The following is a 24,974-nucleotide window of genomic DNA, read 5'->3' as shown; positions in this document are numbered from 1 at the left end:
ATACATGTTTATTTATTTATATATTTTAAAATTTCATTTATTTTCAGGGAGAGGGGAAGGGAAAAAGAAAGAGAAACATCAATCGGTTGCCTCTCACATGCCCACAACTCAGGCATGTGCCCTGACTGGGAATCAAACCAGTGACCTTTCACTTTGCAGAATGATGCCCAACCCACTGAACCACACGGTCAGGACTGTTTATAGATTTATAGATGATGGCCATTTTGACAGGGGAGGTGATATCTCATTGTGGTTTTAATTTGCATTTCTCTGATGATTAGTGACACTGAAGAATGTTGTTCTTATTTTATAACTAGTTCTTACCTCAGAAGTATAATTCCAAAGGCTTCTGCTTGCTTGAGCTTATACCAAGGAGAACGAGAATCTTGCTTCCAAAGGAAAGAGAAGTCAAATTTTAGGCCTCTCGTGGCCAAATCAACCACTCCATAGCTTGCTTTTACCAACAAACTGTGTTATAATTGAGTTAAAATAATTATTCAATAACTTATCACAAGCATTATAAAGTGAAGGGGAGGCAGTGCAGGGATGAGGCTGGTTTTATGGGTATGGCCTCAGGTCTTTCTTTTTAGTAGGACCAAAGCTGAGTTTCTATTCTTCTGGCCAAAAGTCTGGGGAAAATTATAAGACCTGTCTTTCTTATTGAATGCTGTATCTCCAGCATATTAGGCACTCAATAAATACTGTGGAATGACTCTGCCTCCTAACTGGCAGGGTGCTAAAGCAACTCAACATTTAAGAGACAGATATAAAAAGAGAAAGCTTCCAAAGGATTGGAAAATTGTAGGAATATGTGAGAAAGAGAGAAAGACCATTTTTGCAGTGTCTACTGCAACTTAACAAACCACCCAAAACTCACTGCTTAAAACAATTATTTTACTACATCTCACAATCTCAAACTGTTAGAGTTGTCTAGACTCAGGTGTTTGTGGCCTTTCATGCAGTTGCAGCCTCTTAAGTGGTCTCCCTGCTTCCAGAGTCTATTAATACAGCACAGTGATCCTTCCAAAACCTGTCATATTATGTCCCTCCTCTACTTAATTCAAGGTTCTCACAATGGCCTACAAGACCCACAGGACCTGAACTCTTCACCTTCTCCCCCATTGCCTCTCTAACCTCCTGTGCCATTATTTACTTTTCCATTGGCTTACTTCCCTTCGGTCACATTGGCCTCTTTGGTGTTCTTTGAACATGCAGTCTCTCTTCATGGCCTTCGAACTTGCTGGCTAGTCTGCTTGCCAGGCTTCTACTGGAGATCTATCTCCACTTAACTTGGTCTCTTCAAGCCATTGTTCTGTTCAGTATAACTGACTCATTTAGGTCTTCACTAACTCTCCCTCCACCCAACCCCCACTGTTTTAATGGCTAAATGTGGATTTTTTCCGTACTATAATAGGCTGGTTCAGAAAGCCCACGTGTCACTTCCAGCCAAGATGGAGGCGTAGGTAGACACACTGTGCCTCCTCGCACAAACAAAATAAGGACAACAAAAAATTTAGAAACAAAAAACAACCAATACTGACAGAAAACTGAACTCTATGGAACTCCAACAACCAAGGAGTTAAAATAGACACATTCATCCAGACAGGTAGGAGGGGCGCAGTCGGGTGGCTGGGCAGGGAGGGGTGGCGGCCAAAAAAAAAAATCGGTGGCTGGTGGACCCCGGGCATGCAAGGCGGCAGTGGGCGGACCCAGCGAGGCAGCAGATTGTGGAGGGTCGCGGTGCACAAGGTGGCTTGCAGAACCAGGTAGTCCCACATTTGCACACAGATAAACCAGGCGAAACTGGGGAGTGAGACAGACCTTGCAACCCAGGGTCCCAGTGCGAGGAAATAAAACCTCAGAACACCGATTAAAAACACCTGTGGGGGTTGAGGTACCAGGAGCAACTCTCAGCCTCACAGGAGAGTTTGTTGGAGAGACCCACAGGGGCCTAGAATGTACACAAGCCTACCCATACAGGAATCATCACCAGAAGGGCCCAGTTTGCTTGGGGGAAGCGGCAGAAGTTACTGAAATCCAGCGGGGAGCGGAGCAAGCGCCATTGTTCCCTCTCTGACCCCTCCCCTACACATAGCGTCACAATGCAGCCTCGTGGGTTGCCCTGCCCTGGTGAACACCTAAGGCTCCGCCCCTACCTTAACGTAACAGGCGCGACAAGACAAAAAAAAGATGGCCAAAATGAAAGAACAGATCAAAGCTCCAGAAAAAATACAACTAAGTGATGAAGAGATAGCCAACCTATTAGATACACAGTTCAAAACACTGGTAATCAGGATGCTCACAGAATTGGTTGAATTTGGTTGCAAATTAGATGAAAAAATGAAGGCTATGTTCTAAGTGAAATAAAGAAAAATGCACAGGGAACCAATAGTGATGGGAAGGAAACTGGGACTCAAATCAATGGAGTGGACCAGGAGGAAGAAAGAAACAACCAAACAGAAAAGAAGGAAGAAACAAGAATTCAAAAAAATGAGGAGAGGCTTAGGAACCTCCAGGACATCTTTAAACGTTCCAACATCCGAATTATAGGGGTACCAGAAGGAGAAGAGGAAGAGCAACAAGTGGAAAAGTTATTTGAACAAACAATAAAGGAAAACTTCCCCAATCTGGCAAAGGAAATAGACTTCTAGGAAGTCCAGGAAGCTCAGAGAGCCCCAAAGAAGTTAAGCCCAAGGAGGAACACACCAAGGCACATCATAATTACATTAGCCAAGATTAAAATGAAGGAGGGAATCCTAGAAGCAGAAGAGATAAGGAGACAGTTACCTACAAAGGAGTTCCCATCAGACTGTCAGCTGATTTCTCAAAAGAGACCTTACAGGCAAGAAGGGGCTGGAAAGAAATATTCCAAGTCATGAAAGGCAAGGACCTACATCCCAGATTGCTCTATCCAGCAAAGTTTTCATTGAGAATGGCAGATAAAGTGCTTCTCAGATAAGGTCAAGTTAAAGGAGTTCATCATCACCAAGCTCTTATTATATGAAATGTTAAAGGGACTTATCTAAGAAAAAGAAGATAAAAAACCTGTATAGTAAAATGACAGCAAACTCACAATTATTAACAACCACACCTAAAACAAAAACAAAAACAAACTAAGCAATCAGCTAGAACAGGAACAGAACCACAGAAATGGAGATCACATGGAGGGTTAGCAACAGGGGAGTGGGAGAAGGAGAGAGGGGGGGGAAATGTGCAGAGAATAAGTAGCGTAGATGGTAGGTAGAAAATAGATAGGGGGAAGGCAATAATAGTATGGGAAATGGAGAAGCTAAAGAACTTATGACACATGGACATGTACTAAAGGGGGGAGTGTGTGTGGGAGAGGATGTGCAGGGTGCAGGGGAGTGAAGGGGGAAAATGGGACAACTGTAATAGCATAACCAATAAAGTATATTTTTAAAAAGCCCACGTGAGTCACCACACTGGGCATTATGGACATAGAAAGATCTGGCCTGCAAAGGCTTTTGGTGATTTTGTTACAGAACACCAGCCTATTCAATTCTGGAACAGAGGTATGGCTCTACTGCCTGCCACCAAGACTCCCAATGCCAAATTGGTAAAAAGGAAAGGAATTGCTTATTTCAAAACTACACAGATTTAAAATAATGATGGAATTCTGCAATTAAGTCCCACTCCCTTTAAAATACCCACTACCTCTCCCCTCCTCGCCCCCTCCCCCCACACTCTGGCCTCCCTTTTCTCAAATCAGGCCAGTTTTCAGAATATGCCAATCAGAGGTCCCGTTTTTTCAGGGAAAACAAAACAGAAGTCTGCAGCCCAGCATTCCCCGGGTCTCAGTTCAGAATTCCCCCACTTCCCCCAGTAATCCGTACTTGGCCCGGCAGGTTCCTCAATCCCCAGCGCCATCAGCCACGTCTCCGTGTTCTCCAATTCTTAATCCAAAACCCCACGGGCACCTCCTCATAGCTGCCTGTGGTGCTCTTTCTGCACCCTTTCAAACCTCCTGGCCAAGAGTGACGAATGGGTGCCTTGCTTAGTTTAAATATTCACACTGAACTCCCCTTGTCTCCAGGAGGCTCCTGCCTCTCAGGACGCAGGGTATGCTTTTCCATCCCCCAAGCCAGGATAATGGGGGACTTCTCCGTTTGTCTCCACATCCCGTTTCAATTTCTCCACAGGATAGCTCAAAACTGCGGTTCCCAAATGAGCTCTCATTTCACAGAGTGGTAGTCGGAACCAGGTCCTAGAAGGAGAATTTACTCCTGGAAAGAAGACTGTGACTTTTTCCAATCTGGGTTCCAGGAGCCTTGCCCTAGCAGGTACAACCCAGGCGTTTTAGAAATTTGTGAATGAGGAGCAAGGACGGCCCCGCCTTCTTTCCTTCAGGAGGTGCAACAGTTTCTGGTCCTCGATCTACCGCTCGGCGCTTGTCCCTTCCCCGCCAGCCTGCTCTTGCGGCCCATCGATCGGCTCGGTCATCTCGCGCCTGCGCCTTTGGACTGTCAGTCGGAGGCGGCGTGGGGAGTGCTAGGAGCAGCAGCAGCGAGCCAGGAGCCGAGGTAAAGCTTCGTCTTCCGCGCTTCCAGGCTGCCTTCTAGCTGGCTGACGGGGGTGGGCAGTACTGTGGTGGCCGCCGGGCTCCACGTCGTCGTATGAGGGAGGCGGGTCCTCGAGCCTGGCCAAGGAGGGCCTGCGGGGTTGCAGGAGGGTGCAGTGTCCCAGAGTCGCCCGCTTGAGTCGCTGAGCGAGCAACTCGGCCAGGGAACCAAGTGTCCGAACTAGAAGAGAACTTGGGGAGAATCCGAGCCAACCACCTTGTGCAACAGATGGAGAAATAGTTTCAGAGAGGAGAGGATCTGCTCGAAGTCACAGCGAGTGAGGACCAGACGCCCTTAGCGCAGTCTCTGAACTCTTTCCACTTCAGCTCTTCATTCTTTATTTTGCCTATTTTTAGTTGTTTAGCTGCAAGACAATGAGATATAAAAACGGAATAAATAAGGCCCACACGAGAGATCAATTATGATTTTGAACACATTGTTTGTATCTTACCAGTTTACAAAAGGAGAATGCAATGAGTGCTATGATGAAGGCATGTCTGAGATGCCGTGACCTCCCTCTTTTAAACTGGAGAGGCTAACGAGAAACTCGTCTCCTCGATTCCCATCACTTAGAGTCATGGTGGTGACATTGAGGCATTTGACAGTCTGCATGGTATTGTGACTAGTTATGTTCGTGATTATCACCCAGAGTCTCATTGAGAGCAGGGAACTCATCCCCCTGGCTTGGGTTCTAATGTCTCGTCTGTACATGTTTGAGCTGGACTCTTACACGGGGTTTTCGTGAAGTTCACAAGTACTCATTCCACAAACACTGAACGTCTGGCATCTGTTGAGAATTGTGTTAGGTACTGCAAATACAGTAATAACAAATACAGTCCCTGCCTTCAAGGAACACGGGGGAAATAGGCATTTAAAGACATGGGCGTCAGAGACTGTAAAGGCAGAGATGATCTGTACATGGCAGAGTGCAAGCACCCAAGGGGGAAGGAGTTGCTTCTACCAGGAGGGTGGGAAGGATTAGGAATGGCTTTTTTAGGCATAATGATTGTTAGAACTGAGTCTTAAAAGTTTAATAGGTGATTACTAGGCACAGGAGAAAGGTACCTAGGAAGCAAGAATGGTAATACAGAGACCAGAATTATGCAACAGCATGGTTCAGTTGGCAAAGAAGGCTTTCCGTGATCTAGCCTCTGTCTAATAATATCAAACACTTTTATAGTGCTTGCTGTGGGGTTGACTTATTTTGTGTGCTCTGCATAGCTTAACTCATTTACTGTTCACAACAGCTCTGTGAAGCAGAAACTGTAATTATCCTCACTTAGAAAATGAAGAACTCAAGACTCAGGTCTTTTGACTCTGGAAGGTCCAGTGCTGTTTTCTGAGTAACATCAGATGTGATGGAAGTTATATGGTGCCAAATTGAAGTTAAATTCCAATCTGAGGTCAGGCTTGCTGCAATCAAAATTATAGTATCTCTGCCTTGGCTGGTATGGCTCACTTGGTTGGAGAGTCATTTCATAAACCTAAGGGTCCTGGATTCGATTCCTGGTCAGGGCGCATGCTTGGGCTGTGGGTTCGGTCCCCAGCTGGGGACCATGTGAGAGGCAGCCATTTGATTACTGTATCTTTGTGTGGATATTGCTCAATGGCCTTCTCTTAGTCCTTTGGGTGTATGAATATAAGCGCCGCAGTTAAGATATTGATGTGAGGGGCCCAGGACTGGTTATAATTATGGTAAAGGTGCAATATTATTTGCCAGTTTGATGTTAAATAAATTCTTTTTCTGAAATGCATTTCACGCTCGTATTAAAAAGGTTATACCATTTGTTGTAAGTCAAAGGGTACTTTTATTTTTAATCAGTAAGGAATTATGACTTTTACTGTGCTTCTCTTCTGTGGTAGCTCATGTAAAGAGATTCTTTCTTTTTTTAAAGATTTTATTTATTTAGTTTTAGACAGAGGAAATGGGTGGGAGAAAGAGAGAGAGAGAAACATTGATGTGTGGTTACCTCTCTCACATCCCCTACTGAGGTCCTGGCCTGCAACCCAGGCATGTGCCGTGACTGGGAATCAAACCAGTGACCCCTTGCTTCCCAGGCTGGTGCTCAGTCCACTAAGCCACACCAGACAGGGCAAGAGATTCTTTTGAAGGTCAAATAGTTTCCTTAAATTTGAAAAAAGAAATTAATTTGGTTTGTTTCTGCAACTGGGCTCTTCAAATCTAGATCCAGATGCAAGCTTACATGTATGTTTAATATTTATAGTTGGGGGTAATGAGAAGATGGGAGTAGTTGGCTAAATTATTGGAGGAATTTAAGTCATTTCATACTTTTCAGAGACCTAATATGGTTGTAGTGTGCTGTTAATTTTAGCCAGGAATTTTAAACATTTTCTAGGAATAAGAATTGAATCAGAAGCACACTCGGTAAACTATTACTTCGTCAAGAGTCAGCTCAAGTCTTACCTTCCTATACAGCCTTCCCTGTCTTTTCTAGGAAGACTTAGGTGTTACCTTCAGTATTTGCCTACTGTATCTTGGATATATCTCTGTGGTGGCACTAATGATAGCATATTGTAATTTACTGAATTTGTCTTCAGATAAATTGTAAGCAGCTCAAGGGCAAGGGCCAGATTTTTAAAATTCATGTCCTTCCTCTAGCCCATCTCCCCAGCCTGGAGCTTAGAGTGCACAAGTATACAGGGTGAAAAAAAGTAGGTTTACAGTTGTGAGTACACAAAACACACAGTTGATTCTTGTATTATAATTTATAAGTTATTGTATTATATTCCATACAAACAACTCTAAACCTACTTCCTCCCCACCCCCCTATGGTAAGAGAATATGATAAAGGTGATGTTTATGCTGTAGCTAAGGAGCCGTTCTTATCTGGTTATTGGAGTTGGAAGCGATGCATTTGACATGGTGGATATCAATAACCTAAATAGAGATTGCATTAGTATTGTATATGCTCTGATTTTTGTTACTTTTTTCCCATTAATTATTTTTCTCTGTGATTGTAGTTTGTAAACATGGAATTTCAAGCAGTGGTCATGGCAGTTGGAGGGGGATCCCGGATGACAGATCTGACTTCCAGCATTCCCAAACCTCTGCTTCCAGTGGGGAACAAACCTTTAATTTGGTACCCACTGAACCTGCTTGAGCGTGTTGGATTTGAAGGTGAGCTGTGTCAATGAGATGGACTCATAAAACTTTTAGGGTGTTTGATCCCAATGATTTGTCAGTTTTATGAGGGTGAGGGAGGATGAATGAGAGAAGGCTAGGACCCAGTGTTGGCTGGAGGCTGGTCTCTTTAAATTAGAAACATAGGAGTACTCTGTTGCTGTGTGAAAAAGGTTGAGAAAATAGCACTGGTACTGTTTTAGAACCGGTCTCCACAACGACCTAAAATGAACCTTGTAAGGATATCAGAAAGAACATAGTAGGAATGCAGGTGCCTCATAGACAGTACTTACTGTGAATCTATATGTGCCAAATAATATTATATTAAGCACTGGGGTACAGAATTGAAAAGATAGCTCAGCTCCTGATCTTCTTTAGACCTTAAAGTCTAATGGAGAGATATACATATAAATAGAGAGTCCTGGCTGGTGTGGCTCAGTATATCGAAGGCTGGCCTGCAAACCAAAAGGTTGCTGGTTCAGTTCCTAGTCGGGGCACATGCCTGGGTTGTGGGCCAGGTCCCCAATTGAGGGCATGCAAGAGGCAACCAATTGATGTATTTCTTGCACATCAGTGTTTCTCTCCCTCTTTTTCTCCTTCCCTTCCTCTCTTCTCTCTAAAAATAAATAAACAAAATCTTTTTAAAAAAAGATTATGAAGGAAGTTAATTCAATGTGAAAGTTCTCAAAGAATACAATATTATTGTGTAACATGGTAAATGTTATAACAGAGGTTCATTATAAGTGCTTGGAAATACAAAGGAAGTTGCTGCTTCTCCTTGAGGGATTAAGGGAACTCTTCACAGAATAGCTGACCCTTGAGTTAAGTCTTGAAAAGTAGATGATCGGATTGACAAGTGAGGAGAGAACATTCTGTGAAGAAGAAATGATAGGAAGAGATGCAGACTCATGATCAGCACAGCACGTTCTGGCAACTGCTAGTCCTTCTGTGTGGCTGTGATGTCAAGCAGAAGGGAGGATAGATGTCATGAGAGAGATAAGCAGGGGCCATGCTAAAGGGCCTTGTCTTCCGTGCTGAGGGATATAGATTTTTTCTGAAAGCAGTGGGAAACCAGTGAAAGGCTTAAATAAAAGTCTAATGTGGTTAGATTCACACTTTAGCTATTTTGTATCTTTTACATCTTTATGTAAGTTTTAGAATTAGCTCATCAGTTTTTACAAAAAGTGTTGCTGAGATTTTCATTGTGATTGAATTGCATCCAGAAACTAATAGGAAGAGAATTCATATCGTAACAATACTTAGTCTTCCGATCCATGAGCATGCAACATCTCTCCACTTTCTTATGTCTGCTGTAATTGCAGTGATTTTATAGTTTTCTGTGTGTAGGATTTACACATATTTAATTAAATTTATCTGTAAGTAGTTTATATTTGTGATGCCAATGTAAATAGTAATAGTTATATTCTAATTTCCAGTTGTTTGTTTTTATTATATAAAAATAGTTATTAAAAATACTGACTTTTTTTTAAAGATTTTTTTATTTTTTATTTATTTTTTAGAGAGGGAAGGGAGGGAGAAAGAGAGAGAGAGAAACATCAATGTGCAGTTGCTGGGGGCCATGGCCTGCAACCCAGGCATGTGCCCTGACTGGGAATCAAACCTGCAACACTGGTTCACAGCCCATGCTCAATCCACTGAGCTACGCCAGCCAGGGCCAGATACTGACTTTTTAAACTGCAACTCAATACATTTATCAATTTTTACAGCATTTTTGTAGATTCCTTAGGATTTTCTACAACTTGACCTAATTGACATTTATAGAACGTTTCATCTAATAAAACAGAATGTACATTCTTTTTTAAAAATATATTTTATTGATTATGCTATTGTAGTTGTCCCATTTCCCCCCCTTTATTCCCCTCCACCCTGCACACCCCCTCCCACCCACATTCCCCCCGTTTAGTTCATGTCCATGTGTCATAAGTTCTTTAGCTTCTACATTTCCCATACTATTCTTGCCCACCCCCTATCTATTTTCTACCTACCATCTACGCTACTTATTCTCTGTACCTTTTCCCCCCTCTCTCCTCCTCCCACTCCCCTGTTGCTAACCCTCCATGTGATCTCCATTTCTGTGGTTCTGTTCCTGTTCTAGCTGATTGCTTAGTTTGTTTTTGTTTTTGTTTTAGGTGTGGTTGTTAATAATTGTGAGTTTGCTGTCATTTTACTATACAGGTTTTTTATCTCCTTTTTCTTAGATAAGTCCCTTTAACATTTCATATAATAAGAGCTTGGTGATGATGAACTCCTTTAACTTGGCCTTATCTGAGAAGCACTTTATCTGCCCTTCCATTCTAAATGAAAGCTTTGCTGGATAGAGCAATCTTGGATGTAGGTCCTTGCTTTCATGACTTGGAATACTTCTTTCCAGCCCCTTCTTGCCTGTAAGGTCTCTTTTGAGAAATCAGCTGACAGTCTGATGGGAACTCCTTTGTAGGTAACTGTCTCCTTATCTCTTGCTGCTTCTAGGATTCTCTCCTTCATTTTAATCTTGGCTAATGTAATTATGATGTTCCCAGGTGTGTTCCTCCTTGGGTCCAACTTCTTTGGGACTCTCTGAGCTTCCTGGGCTTCCTGGAAGTCTATTTCCTTTGCCAGATTGGGGAAGTTCTCCTTTATTGTTTGTTCAAATAACTTTTCCACTTGTTGCTCTTCCTCTTCTCCTTCTGGTACCCCTATAATTCGGATGTTGGAACGTTTAAAGATGTCCTGGAGGTTCCTAAGCCTCTCCTCATTTTTTTGAATTCTTGTTTCTTCCTTCTTTTCTGTTTGGTTGTTTCTTTCTTCCTCCTGGCCCACTCCGTTGATTTGAGTCCCAGTTTCCTTCCCATCACTGTTGGTGGGAACATTTGCCTTTAGTTCACTTAGCGTAGCCTTCATTTTTTTCATTTAATTTGTAACCAAATCTGTGATCATCCTGATTACCAGTGCTTTGAACTGTGCATCTGATAGGTTGACTATCTCTTCATTGCTTAGTTGATTGTGCTCTGGAGCTTTGATGTATTCTTCCGTTTGTCTTGATGTGCCTGTTATGTAGTGGGGGGCAGAGCCTTATGTATTCACCAAGGCGGGGCAACCCATGTCTCCGCATTGTGAGACTGTGTGGGGGGGAGGGGTCAGAGAGGGAACAATGGCGCTTGCTCCTCTCCCTGCCGGATTTCAGTAACTTCTGCCGCTTCCCCCAAGCAAACTGGGCCCTTCTGGTGCTGATTCCCATGTGGTTGGGCTTGTGTACGTTCTAGGCCCCTGTGGGTCTCTCCAACAAACTCCTGTGAGGCTGGGAGTTGCTCCTGGCCCCTCAACCCCCACAAGTGTTTTCAGTTGGTGTTTTGGGGCTTTATTTCCCCACGCTGGGACCCTGGCGCTCTCGGCTTGTCTTGCTCCCCAGTTTTGTTTGGTTTATCTGTGCGTGTGAATGGAGGACTGCCAGGTCAGCCAGCTGCCCTGCACACCATGCCCTGCTTCACAATTGCCACCTCGCTGGGTCTGCCCGTTGCCACCCCGAACCCAGGGTCTGTCCGCTGTGGTCTTGTACGCTCGGGGTTTCTCGGCTGCTGCCTTGCGCACCCAGTGCCACAGCTTTTTTTTGCCACAAGTCCTCTCTGCCCTGCAGCCCTACTCCGCCCCTCCTACATGTCTGGATGAATGTGTTTATTTTAACTCCTTGGCTGTGGGACTTCCATACAGTTCAATTTTCTGGCAGTTCTGGTTGTTATTTTGTTTCTAAATTGTTGTTGTCGTCCTTATTTTGGTTGTGTGAGGAGGCACAGTGTGGCTACCTATGCCTCCATCTTGGCCGGAAGTCCCAGAATGTACATTCTTTTCAAGTACTTTTACCAAGATAGACTATATTTTTGGAAATAAAACAAGTCTCAAATTTATAAGGATTAGAATCATACAAAGTATATTCTTTTTTTTTTTTAAGTATTTATTTATTTTTAGAGAGAGGGGAAGGGAAGGAGAGAGGAAGAGAAACATTATGTGTGGTTGCCTCTCACATGGACCCTCACTATGGACCTGGCCTGCAACCCAGGCACGCGCCCCGACCGGGAATCAAACCTGCGACCCTTTGGTTCGCAGCCCGCGCTCAGTCCACTGAGCTACGTGAGCCAGGGCACAGAGTATATTCTTATAAAAAACCATGGCAGATTTAAATTAGGCATTGATAACAGAAAGATAGCAAGAGAATCCCTAAGTATTTGGAGATTAAATCACACACTTCAACATAATATGTTTCCATATCAACACAATAAAGTGTTTCCGTATGTTAAAGAAGAAATCAGAGGGAAATTAGAAAATATTTTTCATTTACTGGAAATGAAATGCACTGTATTAAAATTTAAGGGATGTAGTGTAGAGGAAAGCTGTGTAGAGGAAAATATATAGCATTAAGCACTATATTAGAAAAGAAAAATATCTCAAATTATCATCAAAGTTTTGCTTTCAGAAACTAGAAAAAGAGGAGCAAATGAAACCCAAATAACTAGGAAGAAAATTTTTAAAAAGATGAGAGCAGAAATAAATGAAATCGAAAACAAAAGCATTACAGAAAAATCAATAAAATTATTAAATATTTAGGTAGACTGATGTACAAAAAAAGAGGAGACATATTACTAATAACAGGAATGAGAGAGGAAACATAACTATAGATCCTCACAGACATTAAAAAAATTAGGGAATATTATGAACATTATGGTAATAAACTTCATAACTTAGATTTACTTTTTTAAAGAATTGCTTTGGAAGCTATATGAGGGATGGATTTGAGGGAGTCAAGACTACCAGCAGGGAGATGAGCTAGGAGATTGTCACAGAAGTCCACACCAGCAATGGAGAGGGCCTGAACTAAAGACGTAATATTAAGGATGGAGAAGAGGGTACATTTGAAAAAGTTGATGATGAAGAGGAGGGGAAATAGAAAAACAAGGGAGTTCCCTCTACTTTTTGCTTGGGTAACGAGGTGATGCCATGAGCTAGGAAAGGGAATAAGAGACAAGGAACAGGTTTGAATGAAGAGAATGAATTCAGCTTTGGCCACAATGAGTTTGAGTTGTCCTATAATAAGAGATAACAAATCAGAGGACCACATGGAGGTGGTGCTAGATTCTGGGGCCCTGTCTGTGATCCAGTGATCACACTGGATGTGTGAGATTCCATTCCATTCCACTGTGAGATTGCCTTCCTGGGCAGACCCATAACATTTCTTTTTTTTTTCTTTTTTTTTTTAATATATTTTATTGATTATGCTAAAATGGGACAGTTGTCCCATTTTCCCCCCTTCACTCCCCTCCACCCTGTACACCCTCTCCCACACATATCCTCCCCTTTAGTTCATGTCCATGTGTCATACCTATGAGTTCTTTAGCTTCTACATTTCCCATAGTATTCTTACTCTCCCCCTATCTATTTTCAGCCTACATTCTATGCTACTTATTCTCTGTACCTTTTCCCCCTCTCTCCTCCTCCCACTCCCCTGTTGCTAACCCTCCATGTATGTGATCTCCATTTCTGTGGTTCTGTTCCTGTTCTAGTTGTTTGCTTAGTTTCTTTTGGTTTTGCTTTAGGTGTGGTTGTTAATAATTGTGAGTTTGCTGTCATTTTACTATACAGGTTTTTTCCTTATCTTCTTTTCTTAGATAAGTCCCTTTAACATTTCATAAAATAAGGGCTTGGTGGTGATGAACCCCTTTAACTTGATCTTATCTGAGAAGCACTTTATCTGCCCTTCCATTCTAAATGAAAGCTTTGCTGGATAGAGCAATCTGGGATGTAGGTCCTTGTCTTTCATGACTTGGAATATTTCTTTCCAGCCCCTTCTTGCCTGTAAGGCCTCTTTGGAGAAATCAGCTGACAGTCTGATGGGAACTCCTTTGTAGGTGACTGTCCCCTTATCTCTTGCTGCTTCTAGGATTCTCTCCTTCGTTTTTACCTTGGCTAATGTAATTATGATGTGCCTTGGTGTGTTTCTTCTTGGGTCCAACTTCTTTGGGGCTCTCTGAGCTTCCTGGATTTCTTGGAAGACTATTTCCTTTGTCAGATTGGGGAAGTTCTCCTTTATTATTTGTTCAACTACGTGCTGAATCTGTTGTTTTTCCCCTTCCCCTTCTGGTACCCCTATAATTCAGATGTTGGAACGTTTAAAGATGTCCTTGAGGTTCCTAAGCTTCTCCTCATTTTTTTTGAATTCTTATTTCTTCATGCTTTCCTGCTTGGTTGTTTCTATTTTCCTTCTGGTTCACTGTATTGTTTTGAGTCCCAGTTTCCTTCCCTTCACTATTGGGTCTCCTCTGTGTATCTTCCTTCATCTCTTTTATGGTGACCTGCATCTTTTCATCTAATTTGCGCCCAAAATCAACCAATTCCGTGAGCTTTCTGATCACCAGTGTTTTGAACTGTGCATCTGATAGATTGGCTATTTCTTGGTCGCTCAAAAGGATGAGTCCTGGGGGACTGATCTGTTCTTCTGTTGGAAACATGTCTCTCCTTGTCTCTCTCTCTCTTTTTGGTCTGGTTGCTCTTGTTACGGTGAGGGGCAGAGCCTTAGGTGTTTACCTGGGCTGGGCACCCCAGTCGCTAGATTGTGACGTTGTATGTGGGGATGGGTGCGGGGGCGGGAGGGAACAATGGCGGTAGTTCCGTTCTCCCGGGAACACAGTCCCTTCTCTGGGATCCTGGGTTGTGGGCTCTGCCCTGGTCCACAATCGCTGCTTCACTGGGTTCGCCAGCCTCCGCTTGCGCACTCACACCACTGCGATCTTGCGCGCCCCGGATGGCTCACGCCAAGTTCGCTCCCAGTTCGCGCCGAGTTCTCCCCGATCACTGCGCACCGATGCCGACCCGCACCCGCCTGGCTCCGCTTTGCCTACCTGTCTGGGTGAATGGGTCTACTTCAACTTCTTGGCTGTCCGACTTCCATTCAGATAAATTCTCTGTCAGTTCTGTGTGTTATTCTAGCTCTAAATTGTTGTTGTTCTAATCTTGGTTGTACGTGGAGGTACGGTGCGTCCACCTATGCCTCCATCTTGCTGGAAGTCCCATTTCTTTGCAGTAGTCTACATGACATTGACAGTAAGAGATTATGTTTTACGCGAGATTTTCTTTAGAGTTCAATCTCATGGGTGAAGGACACACCTTAATATACTTTAAAATCTCCTAACTTCCTTTAATTACTCCTTAGGATTTGTCATCTGCCTTTTTTTCACTATATATATATATAGTGAAGATATATATATATATATATATCTTTAGTTCTGCTTGGAGGTGGCATTTTGTAGTATCTACTGTGGTATCTGTGGCATTTTAATATCTACTACATAGAAAATTACTCTCACTGAGGCTCACTCAGAAATTGGAGTATGCTTTCTTTTTTTCTTTTTTTTTAAGATTGTATTTATTTTTTATTTCCTTAGAGGAGAAGGGAGAGGAAAAGAGGGAGAGAAACACTGATGTGTAAGAGATACATTGGTTCCTCTCACATGCTGCCAAGTGGGGACCTGACCCACAACCCAGGCATGTGCCCTGACCAGGAATTGAACCAGTGACCTTTTGGTTCACAGTCCAGTGCTCAACCCACTGAGCCACACCAGCCAGGGCTGGAGCATGCCTTTTTAACATAGGACTCTAGAGTTTAATACTCATGTCTGTGTTTGCTCTTTTCATATTGTTCATGGTTCTAAAGAAGTTAACATAGCCCTTAGCTTTTGTCTCTCTCCATACAAAGGTGTCTTGGTCCAACTATTAGACTGACTGTGCCGTATTTGCTAAGTTACTCCTTTCACTCTATCCACTTTACCTAAATGTTCTCTCCAACCCATGGACATGTCACCTTCTCTTTGAAATCCCAAACAGCATGATTACCCTGTCTTCTATGCTTCCATCACACTTCATCTATCTTAGTACCCTCAAGGCCTGCTTTATGCTGTAGTTAGCAGCATGGCAGACAGATCTCTTCGAGAGCAGTTACTGTGTCTCATTTATCTTTGTAACATCAGCATTTTACATACAGTATGTACTAAAGAAATTTTTTTGTACTTAAATTCATCATGGCTTACCTTAAATGCCATCTCTTCCATGAAACCTTCCTTAACCATTTCCATGTCTAGTTTCTTCATGTTACATTTCTTTAAAATAGGAACCATGATGAATTCATTTCTGAATTCCCAGCGCCTGTTTGTCCTTTACATATTAAATGTATTTGTATTTACTGGATGAATGAATGAGTGAGTTAGTGACTGAGAGAAGGCAGAGTGGGGAGAGGAAGAAAGAAGAGAAAATCAAAGAAGGAAGGTTAAATGATTTGAAAAAGAAAGAGGAATAAAGAAGAGAAGAAAATAGAAAAGAATGGTTACAGTGAAAGGGAGAGATAATTACGACCTGGAGCAGTATCATGGAACAAGTAGAAATTGTTCCACTTTAGAGATGATAAAATTCAATCTTCAGATATCAGCAACATGTGTTATGTTACCGCAGATTACATACCCTACCAAACATCTGTGACAAATAGCTACACGGGTAAAGACATCTGTTACGGGGATCACTTACTAGAGTTCATTGTTATTCCTTGGTGAAGCAGTAAAGGCTACCTGGTGGGAAGTGGTGATAGCTCTTACTCTGTAGTGAATGAAGAGTTAAAATGGGATATATTTTGATGAATGCTCTTCTGAATTGTTTACGCCAAGAAGTATCATGTCATATATTAAAGTGTGGGCTCTAATCAGACAGACCTGAGTTTTACCTTGAATCCACTGTTACTAGTTGTGTGACGCTGAACTAAGCCACACAACTTACAGCCCACGTTTCCTCATTTGTAAACTGAGAGGTTGTTCTAAGAACTGTAAGAAAATATGTGAAAAGGCTCAATAATATTAACTGTTAGAAATACCAAATCTAATTTGAAATAGTCAAACTGTTATCTAAATGAATGAGAGATTTTGTGTTTTTCTTTCTCTTTTGTGCTATAGAAGTCATTGTTGTTACAACCAGAGATGTCCAAAAGGCTCTGTCTGCAGAATTCAAGATGAAAATGAAGCTAGATATTGTGTGTATTCCTGATGAAGCCGACAAGGGAACTGCAGATTCTCTGCGCCACATATATCCAAAACTTAAGGTGAAACACTGTTTCTTGTTTTTTATTGCTCATTGAAGATAAATGTCATCTTATATTTCTCCAGTGCATTATAGTTTACAGTGCTTTTCAAAAAGTACATTCTTGCACCACACACTTTGTTGCCCATCTCTTCAGCTGGTTTTAGTTTAATTTAATTACTAGTGAAGATTTAAACATTTAGTTGTCACAGTCACTGGTTTCCAATATTTTAAAGTAATTATACATCTTTATAAAAAAGTACTTAAAATTTATTTTAAAAGATTCTATTTATATGAAGTTCAAGGATGAGCCACATTATTATATAGTGATATAATTTTTAAAATTATTATATGGTGATATAACTGCAAATGACAAATTAACTGGAAAGAAGTACAGAGAAACTTAAAAAATTCTAGATCCCCTCACTTGATAATACTTAAATTTTTGATCTCTTGTGATTAAAAAACTAACAAGGGCATATGGGTATGAGGATGCAGTCTCCCCAATGGCCAGTGGCCCACAAACTGAGAAAGATCCATCATAAATTGTTCTAAAATTGATGACCTTTAGAAAGAATTCAGTCTGTGTGATAATGTTGCCATCCTATTTGAATTGGGGGGCAGACTTTCTTCTGCTATTTCTGGTGACTTCAAACAGATGTATTAATATATTCAACCTGCCTGTGCACTAAGCAACAAAAAAGTAATGCAGAAATGTGCATGACCTCCGTTCCCCTTTATTGGGGAATAATTTACACGTAGTACAATATACACAGATATTAAGAAGTATGCAGTTCAATGAGTTTAGACAAATATATACATCCAGTTTACCATTACCCAAATCTAGGGCATTTCTGTCACCTCTGAAATTTCCTTTGTGTTTCTTTTTAGTCAGTCCCACACCTTTATAGAGTCAACTGCTATTCTGATTTCTATCACCATATATTAATTTTGCTTGTTTATCAACTAGATATAAATGGAATCATACAATTTTATTCTGGTTTCTTTTGTTCAACGTATTTTTCAGATTCATTCATATTGCAGGTATAACTAGTTTGTTCTTTTGTATTGCTGAATAATATTCTGTTGAATAAATATAACACTCTTTACCCATTTTCCTGTTGATGGTTGCTTGGATTGTTTCTAATTTTGGGTATTTAGTACAAAGCTATTACGAATATTGTTCTGTTTGTGAAGTATTCTAGGTTGTAGGGTTTACTTTATTAGAACTGCCAATTGTTTTCCAAGTGGTTGTACAATACTGTCTCACACTTCCATCAAGAATATATGAGTTGCATTTGCTTCACATCTTTATCCATACTCACTGTTGTCAATCTCCTTAATTTTATTCTCCTTAATTTCATTCTAGCAGGTATATATATATAGTAGTATTTCATTGTGGTTCTAATTTACATTTCCCTTGCAGTAATGATGCTGACCACCTTTTCATGTTCATTGGCCATTTGTATATCTTCATAGGGTATCTGTTTGAGGCATTGGCCTAATTTTTAAATGAGTTATTTACCTTTTTATTATTGATTATAGAAATTCTTTATGTATTCTAGATGCATGCAAAGCCTTTTGTCGGATGTGTGTTACTAATATTTTCTGCCAGTTTGAGGCTTTTTTCCCCACTTTTTAATAATATCTTTTGATGACACCCAGATTACTGAGTGTTTTCTTTTATGATTAACTTTTTTTTTGTCTTAAGAAATCTTTGATTATCCCAACCTGTGAACATATATGTTTACTTCTAAAAATGTTATAGGTTTAGCTTTTATATTTAGATCTGTAACCCATCTTGACTTAATTTTATATGTGGTGTGAGGTAGAGATAAAGGTTTACTTTATTGTATATGGAAATTTGGCTGTTCTAGCACCATTTGTTAAAAAGACTTTCCTTTTCCCATTGAGTTTGACCATATATGTGTAGTCTATTTCTGTCCTGTTTTGTTCCGTTGGTCTACTTGTCTGCCTTTGCTTCAGTGCCACATTGAATAATGACTTGAATATTTTAACTTTACAGTGGGTCTTGAAATCAGGTCGTGTAAATCTACCAGCTTTGGTCCTTTAAGATTGTCTTGGCAATTTATAGGTCCTTTGACTTCCCATACAAATTTTATTTTTAAGTATATTTTATTGATCATACTATTACAGTGGTCTCATTTTTTTCCCCTTTATCCCCCTATGCCCTTCACTTCACCTCCCACCAACATTCCCTCCCTCGCTTGGTTCATGTCCATGGGTTGTACATATAAGTTCTTTGGCTTCTCCATTTCCCGTACTATTCTTGACCTTCCCCTGTCTATTTTGTACCTACTATTTATGCTTCTTATTCCCTGTATTTTTCCCCTATTCTCTTCCCTCCCACTCCCCACTGATAACTCTCCATGTGATCTCCATTTCTGTGATTTTATTACTGTTCTAGTTGTTTGCTTAGTTTTTGTTTTTTAGATTCAGTTGTTGATAGTTGCGAGTTTGTTACCATTTTACTATTCATAGTTTTGATCATCTTCTTTTTCCTAGGTAAGTTAACATTTCATATAATAAGGGCTTGGTGATGATGAGCTCCTTTAACTTGACCTTATCTGGGAAGCACTTTATCTGCCCTCCCATTCTAAATGAAAGCTTTACTGCATGGAGTAATCTTGGATGTAGGTCCTTGCCTTTCATGACTTGGAATACTTCTTTCCAGCACCTTCGTGTCTGTAAGGTTTCTTTTGAGAAATCAGCTGACAGTCTGATGGGACCTCCTTTGTAGATAACTGTCTCCTTTTCTCTTGCCACTCTTAAGATTCTCTATCTTTAATCTTGGGTAATGTAATTATGATGTGCCTTGGTGTGTGCTTCCTTGGGTCCAACTTGTTTGGGACTCTGAGCTTCCTGGACTTCCTGGAAGTCTATTTCCTTTGCCAGATTAGGTGAGCTCTCCTTCATTATATTTTCAAATAAGTTTTAAATTTATTGCTCTTCCTCTCTCTTTCTGGCACCCTATGATTTAGATGTTGGAATTTTTAAAGTTGTCCCAGAGGTTCCTAAGCCTTTCCTTGTTTTGTTTGTTTGTTTGTTTTTAATTCTTGTTTCTTCATTCTGTTCTGGTTGAATATTTATTTCTTTCTTTTGTTCCAAATCATTGATTTGAGTTCCAGTTTTCTTCCCTTCACTGTTGGTTCCTTGTATATTTTTCTTTATTTCACTTTTCATAGCCTTCACTTCTTCCTTTATTTTGTGACTGTACTCAATCATGTCTGTGAGCATCCTGATTACTGGTGTTTTGGACTCTGCATCTAATAGGTTGTCTGTGTCCTCGTTACTTAGTTCTTTTTCTGGAGTTTCGATCTGTTCTTTCATTTGGGCCATATTTCTTTATCTTGGCACACCTATTACATTGTAAGGGGTAGAGCCTTAGGTATTCACCAGGGTGGGGCAACACATGTCGCTGCATTGTGATGCTGTGGGGCTAATGGGTCTGAGAGGGAACAATGCCACTTGCTTGGCTTTTGGATGGCTTTCACTTCCCCTGCTCCCCACAAGCAAATTTGGCCCATCTAGTGCTGATTCCTGGGTGGATGCGTTTGAGTACATTCTAGGACCTCATGGATCTCTCCAACAAACTCTCCTGTGAGACTAGGAGTTTCTCCCACCACTGCAACCCCTACAGGTTTTTCAGCCAGAGGTTTTGAGGCTTTAGTTTCCCACACTGGAACCCTGGGTGGCGTGATCTCTCTTGTTCCCCAGTTGTTCCTCCCAGTTTATCCACACACAAATGTGGGACCTTTGGTTTTCCAGCCACCATCTCACCCCTCTGGGTCCCCCCAGCCGCCGCCTTGTTGCTTCCTCTCTGCCCAGGCTTCCAGTCTTTGCCCCTCATACCAGTCTGGATGAATGTTTCTTCTTTAACTCCTTGATTGTTGGACTTCCATACAATTCGATTTTCTGGCAGTTCTGGTTGGCTTTGTTTTTAAATTTGTTGTTGTCCTTCTTTTGGTTGTGTGAGGAAGCAGAGTGTATCTACCTATGCCTCCATCTTGACTGGCAGTTTTCCATATAAATTTTAGAATTAGTTTCTCAGTTTCTCCAAAAAAAATTGGGGGAATTTTTTTTGCAATTGCATTGAATGTATGAATCTATTTGGGGAGAATTGACATCTTAATATTGACTCTTCCAATTCTTGAACATCTCTTTATTTAGCTTTCCTTTAATTTCTTTCAATAGTGTTTTATAACTTTCATTTTAGACATTTTGAACATCTCTTGGTAAATTATTCCTAGGTGAGCATTTTTAATGATTTGTAACTGGTATTTTTTATTTTATTTTTCAGCCATTTATTGCTTGTACCGACATATGACTGATTTTTGTATATTGACATTGTGAACACCCTGTGACATGTAAAATTGTAGATTTAGGATTTTCCATATACACCATCATGTTGCCTGCAAATAAAAAGTATTACATCTTCCTGTTTAATCTTCACACTTTTTGTTTCTGTTTACTGTGTTACTGCTCTAGCCAGGGCCTCCAGTGCAGTATATACGGACATTTCTGTGTATTTTTTGGCTTCCCTTTTCATTTTCCAAGCTTTCACTCAAGTCGGTGCTTCTGATTAGGCTGGAGATTTTAATAGTGTAACGTGGGGTATGGTACTTTCTGGAGAGCAGCTGCTTATTTCTTCACGGAAAATATGGGGTGTTTCATTACGATAATGAAATGAGAATTCTGTTCTTTCACAGGCTAGATGCCAGGTTTACCAAGAAACCTAGGGTGTTTAGTGGTCTTCCCAGAGGCTGTTTTAACTATTGTCTAAAAGTTCAGGATGGAAGTATGAACCTTCATTGTTCCCTAATTTGTAAATCTTAGAAATGTTATTGTTACCCTAGCCTGAAACTGGAGAGAGATGCTAGGAGCCACATGCAAATGAATTCCTATAACTCTTAGATGCTTGAGAAGTAATAGTGGCAAGTATTATTAGGGAGGGCTGAGGAGGAGAGTAAAGTGACTGCCAAAAGGACACTTTACTCCGAAGTTACTACCTCCTATGGTTTGGATCATTTACTCCCTGGTATAGGACTTCCCCTTGCACCTAAGATCAGAATTCTCATTAAGTCATTAGGCACAGTCTCATTTCTTTTTCTCCATTAACTCTTTGTTTCCACATCATTTACACAGTACCCTTTACATATGATCCTACCTCTGTGCCTTCTTCTCAAGCTGTGACTTTGACTTGCAAGTCTCTGCTTGCTATCTTTGCTGTCTCTTCATGGTTTCTTCTGTACCAGTGGCTCCTGAAATCCCGGCTTCACATCAGCTTGCACTCCAGCCTGCAGCAGAAGCCAACAAAACCAGTCTGTGGAGGAGTATAAATAGAATCCTAAATAGCCATTAAGAACAAAGTAAAACCACCCCAGCTGGTGAGGCTCAGTGGACTTAGTGCTGGCCTGCGAACCAAAGGGTTGCTGGTTCAATTCCTGAGGCCCTGGCACATGTCTGGGTTGCAGGCCAGGTCCCTGGTAGGGGACATGCGAGAGGCAACCACACACTGATGTTTCTCTCCCTCTCTTTCCCCCTCCCTTTCCCTCTCTCTAAAAATAAATAAATAAACACAATAAAATAGCTAGGTTCTTCCCTAACACAAGCCGCCTCCTTTCCCCCGTCACTCAACAGACATCCTCCAGAATGTGTGCTCCAAGAGGACAAGAGCCTTGTTTGTCTCATTTCTTTTTAATTTTATTAACTTTTTAAGTATCTATTTCTTTCTTAACTTTAGGATTTTTTCCTCTTCTATATTCTGTTTCCCTTAAGGCATTATTTATAAGTTGGGGTTTTTTTCTAGTTTAGCCATATTTCTGAAAAGATTTTTTCTTTTATTTTTATTTCTTTCTTAAATCCTGTCATCTCATATCTGACTTTTCTAATTCAGATTCATGTTGTCTTTCACATATGTCATTTTCTTATTGTAGATTATTTTGGAATATTAAGCTACAGATTTAATCTGTTCTGTGAATGTCTTTATGACGTGCTTCATTGTTAGATGCTATTCTAACCTTTATTATTATATATTTTTGACAACTTTTTATTGAATGTGAGTGTAATCCTTTTATATTGCTAATTTCTACCTGAAATTAAATTTTCTAAATTTTTAGAAGGGGAGAGTCGGGACAGCTTTTGTAGTTTCATAGCTCTAGAGCTCCCTCTTCTGAGATCTTCCTCCTGTGCTCCATTATCTCCCTTGTATCCGACCTTTCTCTTTTCTGTGCACTGATTGTTCCCATCCTACTTCATTTGGATTCTGCTCCCAGTGGTTGCTCCTCGGTGCATGGCTTCATTTTGAAGGTGAGTATTGATTTGCCAGTTTCCGAAGTTCATAGACTGCTCCGGTCCCTTCAGACCTCACTGAGAACAGAGAAGGGGACTAAGCCTTAGGAGAGTTTGATGGAAGTTAGTGATTGAACCTGGATCTCTTACATCAAAGCCTATGCTCTGTAACTATCATAGTATGCCATACAGTCTGGGATACAGGTAGGGATAGAATATTACTTTATCCTGTAGGAATACTTTGAAGGATTATTAGCAGGTTAATATTTTAGAAATGTCACTGCATGAGTGAGGAGAGCCAGAGAGATCACAGGGAAACTATCGTAAGAAATCCTGTGAGAAATAGTGAAGGGCCAAACCAGCGCAATGGTGGTGGTAATGGAGAGACGAGAACAAATTGGAGAACATTTGGGAGAACTTTGTGGCTACTTATTGGATATGGGAGGATAAAGAAAGGGGGCAGGGGTCAAGCATGACGTCTGGGGCTTCTAACAAGAGCAAATGGATGGATGGTGGTGACATTCACAAATTCAGAGGCCACAAAACGAGGAACAGGGTTTTTTTTTAAGATTTTTTATTTATTAATTTTCAGAGGAGAAGGGAGGGAGAAAAAGAGGGAGAGAAACATCAATGTGTGGTTGCCTCTCATGTCCCCTAATTGGGGACCTGGCCCACAACCCAGGAGGCATGTGCCCTGACTGGGAATTAAACCGGCCACCTCTTTCACAGGCCAGTGCTCAATCCACTGAGCCATACCGCCCAGGGCAAGAAGCAGGTTTATAGGAATAATAAGATGTGTAACTACATTTAGCTCACTAAATATACTACGCCTTTGCTATTTCATAAATTTTGCTACTTGTACATCTATCTGGAATACATTCAGTTCCCTCTATTCCTACCTAAATAACTATTTCCTGATGTTCTGTCTTAGCCTGTATTTACAAAAAGCAAAACCTGAGATAAAGGTATATGTACAGGTAGTTTATTTTCGAAGTGATCCTAAGGAACGGGAGTGGGATTTGGAAAGAGCAATATAGGGGAAAGGGGAAAGTATGTGTTATGTACTTGGTTACCACTCTGAGAAACTGAGGCGCAATTCCACTGGAGATTTTCTAAGGGGCCAGATAAAATGTACCTCAGAGTAATTGTCCAAGGCTGGGAAAAGAGGAGTATTTATTTACGACTTTCTTTCCCCACTGGTCAAAGGTTGCCCCGTGCATATAAATTTCTTCACTTAAGATTTGCATGTGTGCCAGAGTGGTTGTGGGTATTTGCACAGAAATCCCTCTTGGTGGCCCATTGCTAGAAATCTGAGAGCAGAAAATGAAAGGCAACTGGTGAACAGAGTGAAATACTATCAGGATACTAGCTGATTGCCAGAGAAACTGCTGGAATAAAAAGATGGGCCCTGGCTGGCGTAACTCAGTGGATTGAGTGCAGGCCTATGAACCAAGGGGTCGTCAGTTCGATTCCCAGTTTGGGGCACATGCCTGGGCTGCAGGCCAGGTCCCCTGTAGGGGGCTCGTGAGAGGCAACCACACATTGATGTTTCTTTCCCTCTCTTTCTCCTCGCTTTTCCCTCTCTTTTAAAAAAAAAAAAAGAAAGAAAAAAGAAAAAAAAGATGGGCCCACAGAATGTCTTATTCGTCATCTTTCAGGATTTGTCTGTGCTGCCTCTAGAAGCCTTTCTTAGCCTCCGAGGCTGATTGATTGCCCCTCTTAATTGTTCCGTAGGCACCCCTGTGCTTATCCTTACTGTCAGCGTTTTTATATAATATTGTATTGTAATTCCTATTATATACCTGCTTTCCTATCTCCTGCTAGATGGGAATAGA

At 41.1% G+C, this 24,974-nt stretch overlaps 1 protein-coding gene across 1 annotated transcript in view; it reads left to right on the top strand.

The window, feature by feature from the left end:
• Positions 1-4,459: 4,459 nt before the first annotated feature.
• Positions 4,460-24,974, top strand: part of EIF2B3 (eukaryotic translation initiation factor 2B subunit gamma) — a 116,884-nt gene continuing 96,369 nt past the window's right edge. Inside the window, exons 1-3 of the mRNA XM_045859856.1 lie at positions 4,460-4,541; positions 7,563-7,719; positions 16,704-16,849. Of these exons, the coding sequence (XP_045715812.1) occupies positions 7,572-7,719; positions 16,704-16,849 (294 nt within the window). The 5' untranslated portion in view covers positions 4,460-4,541; positions 7,563-7,571. The remainder of the gene's footprint in view (positions 4,542-7,562; positions 7,720-16,703; positions 16,850-24,974) is intronic.

The sequence above is a fragment of the Phyllostomus hastatus genome, unplaced genomic scaffold (assembly GCF_019186645.2).
Source record: "Phyllostomus hastatus isolate PE091 unplaced genomic scaffold, TTU_PhHast_1.1 phas_scaffold_182, whole genome shotgun sequence".
Taxonomy (NCBI): Eukaryota; Metazoa; Chordata; class Mammalia; order Chiroptera; family Phyllostomidae; genus Phyllostomus; species Phyllostomus hastatus.
This window is presented reverse-complemented; position numbering and strand designations above follow the sequence as displayed.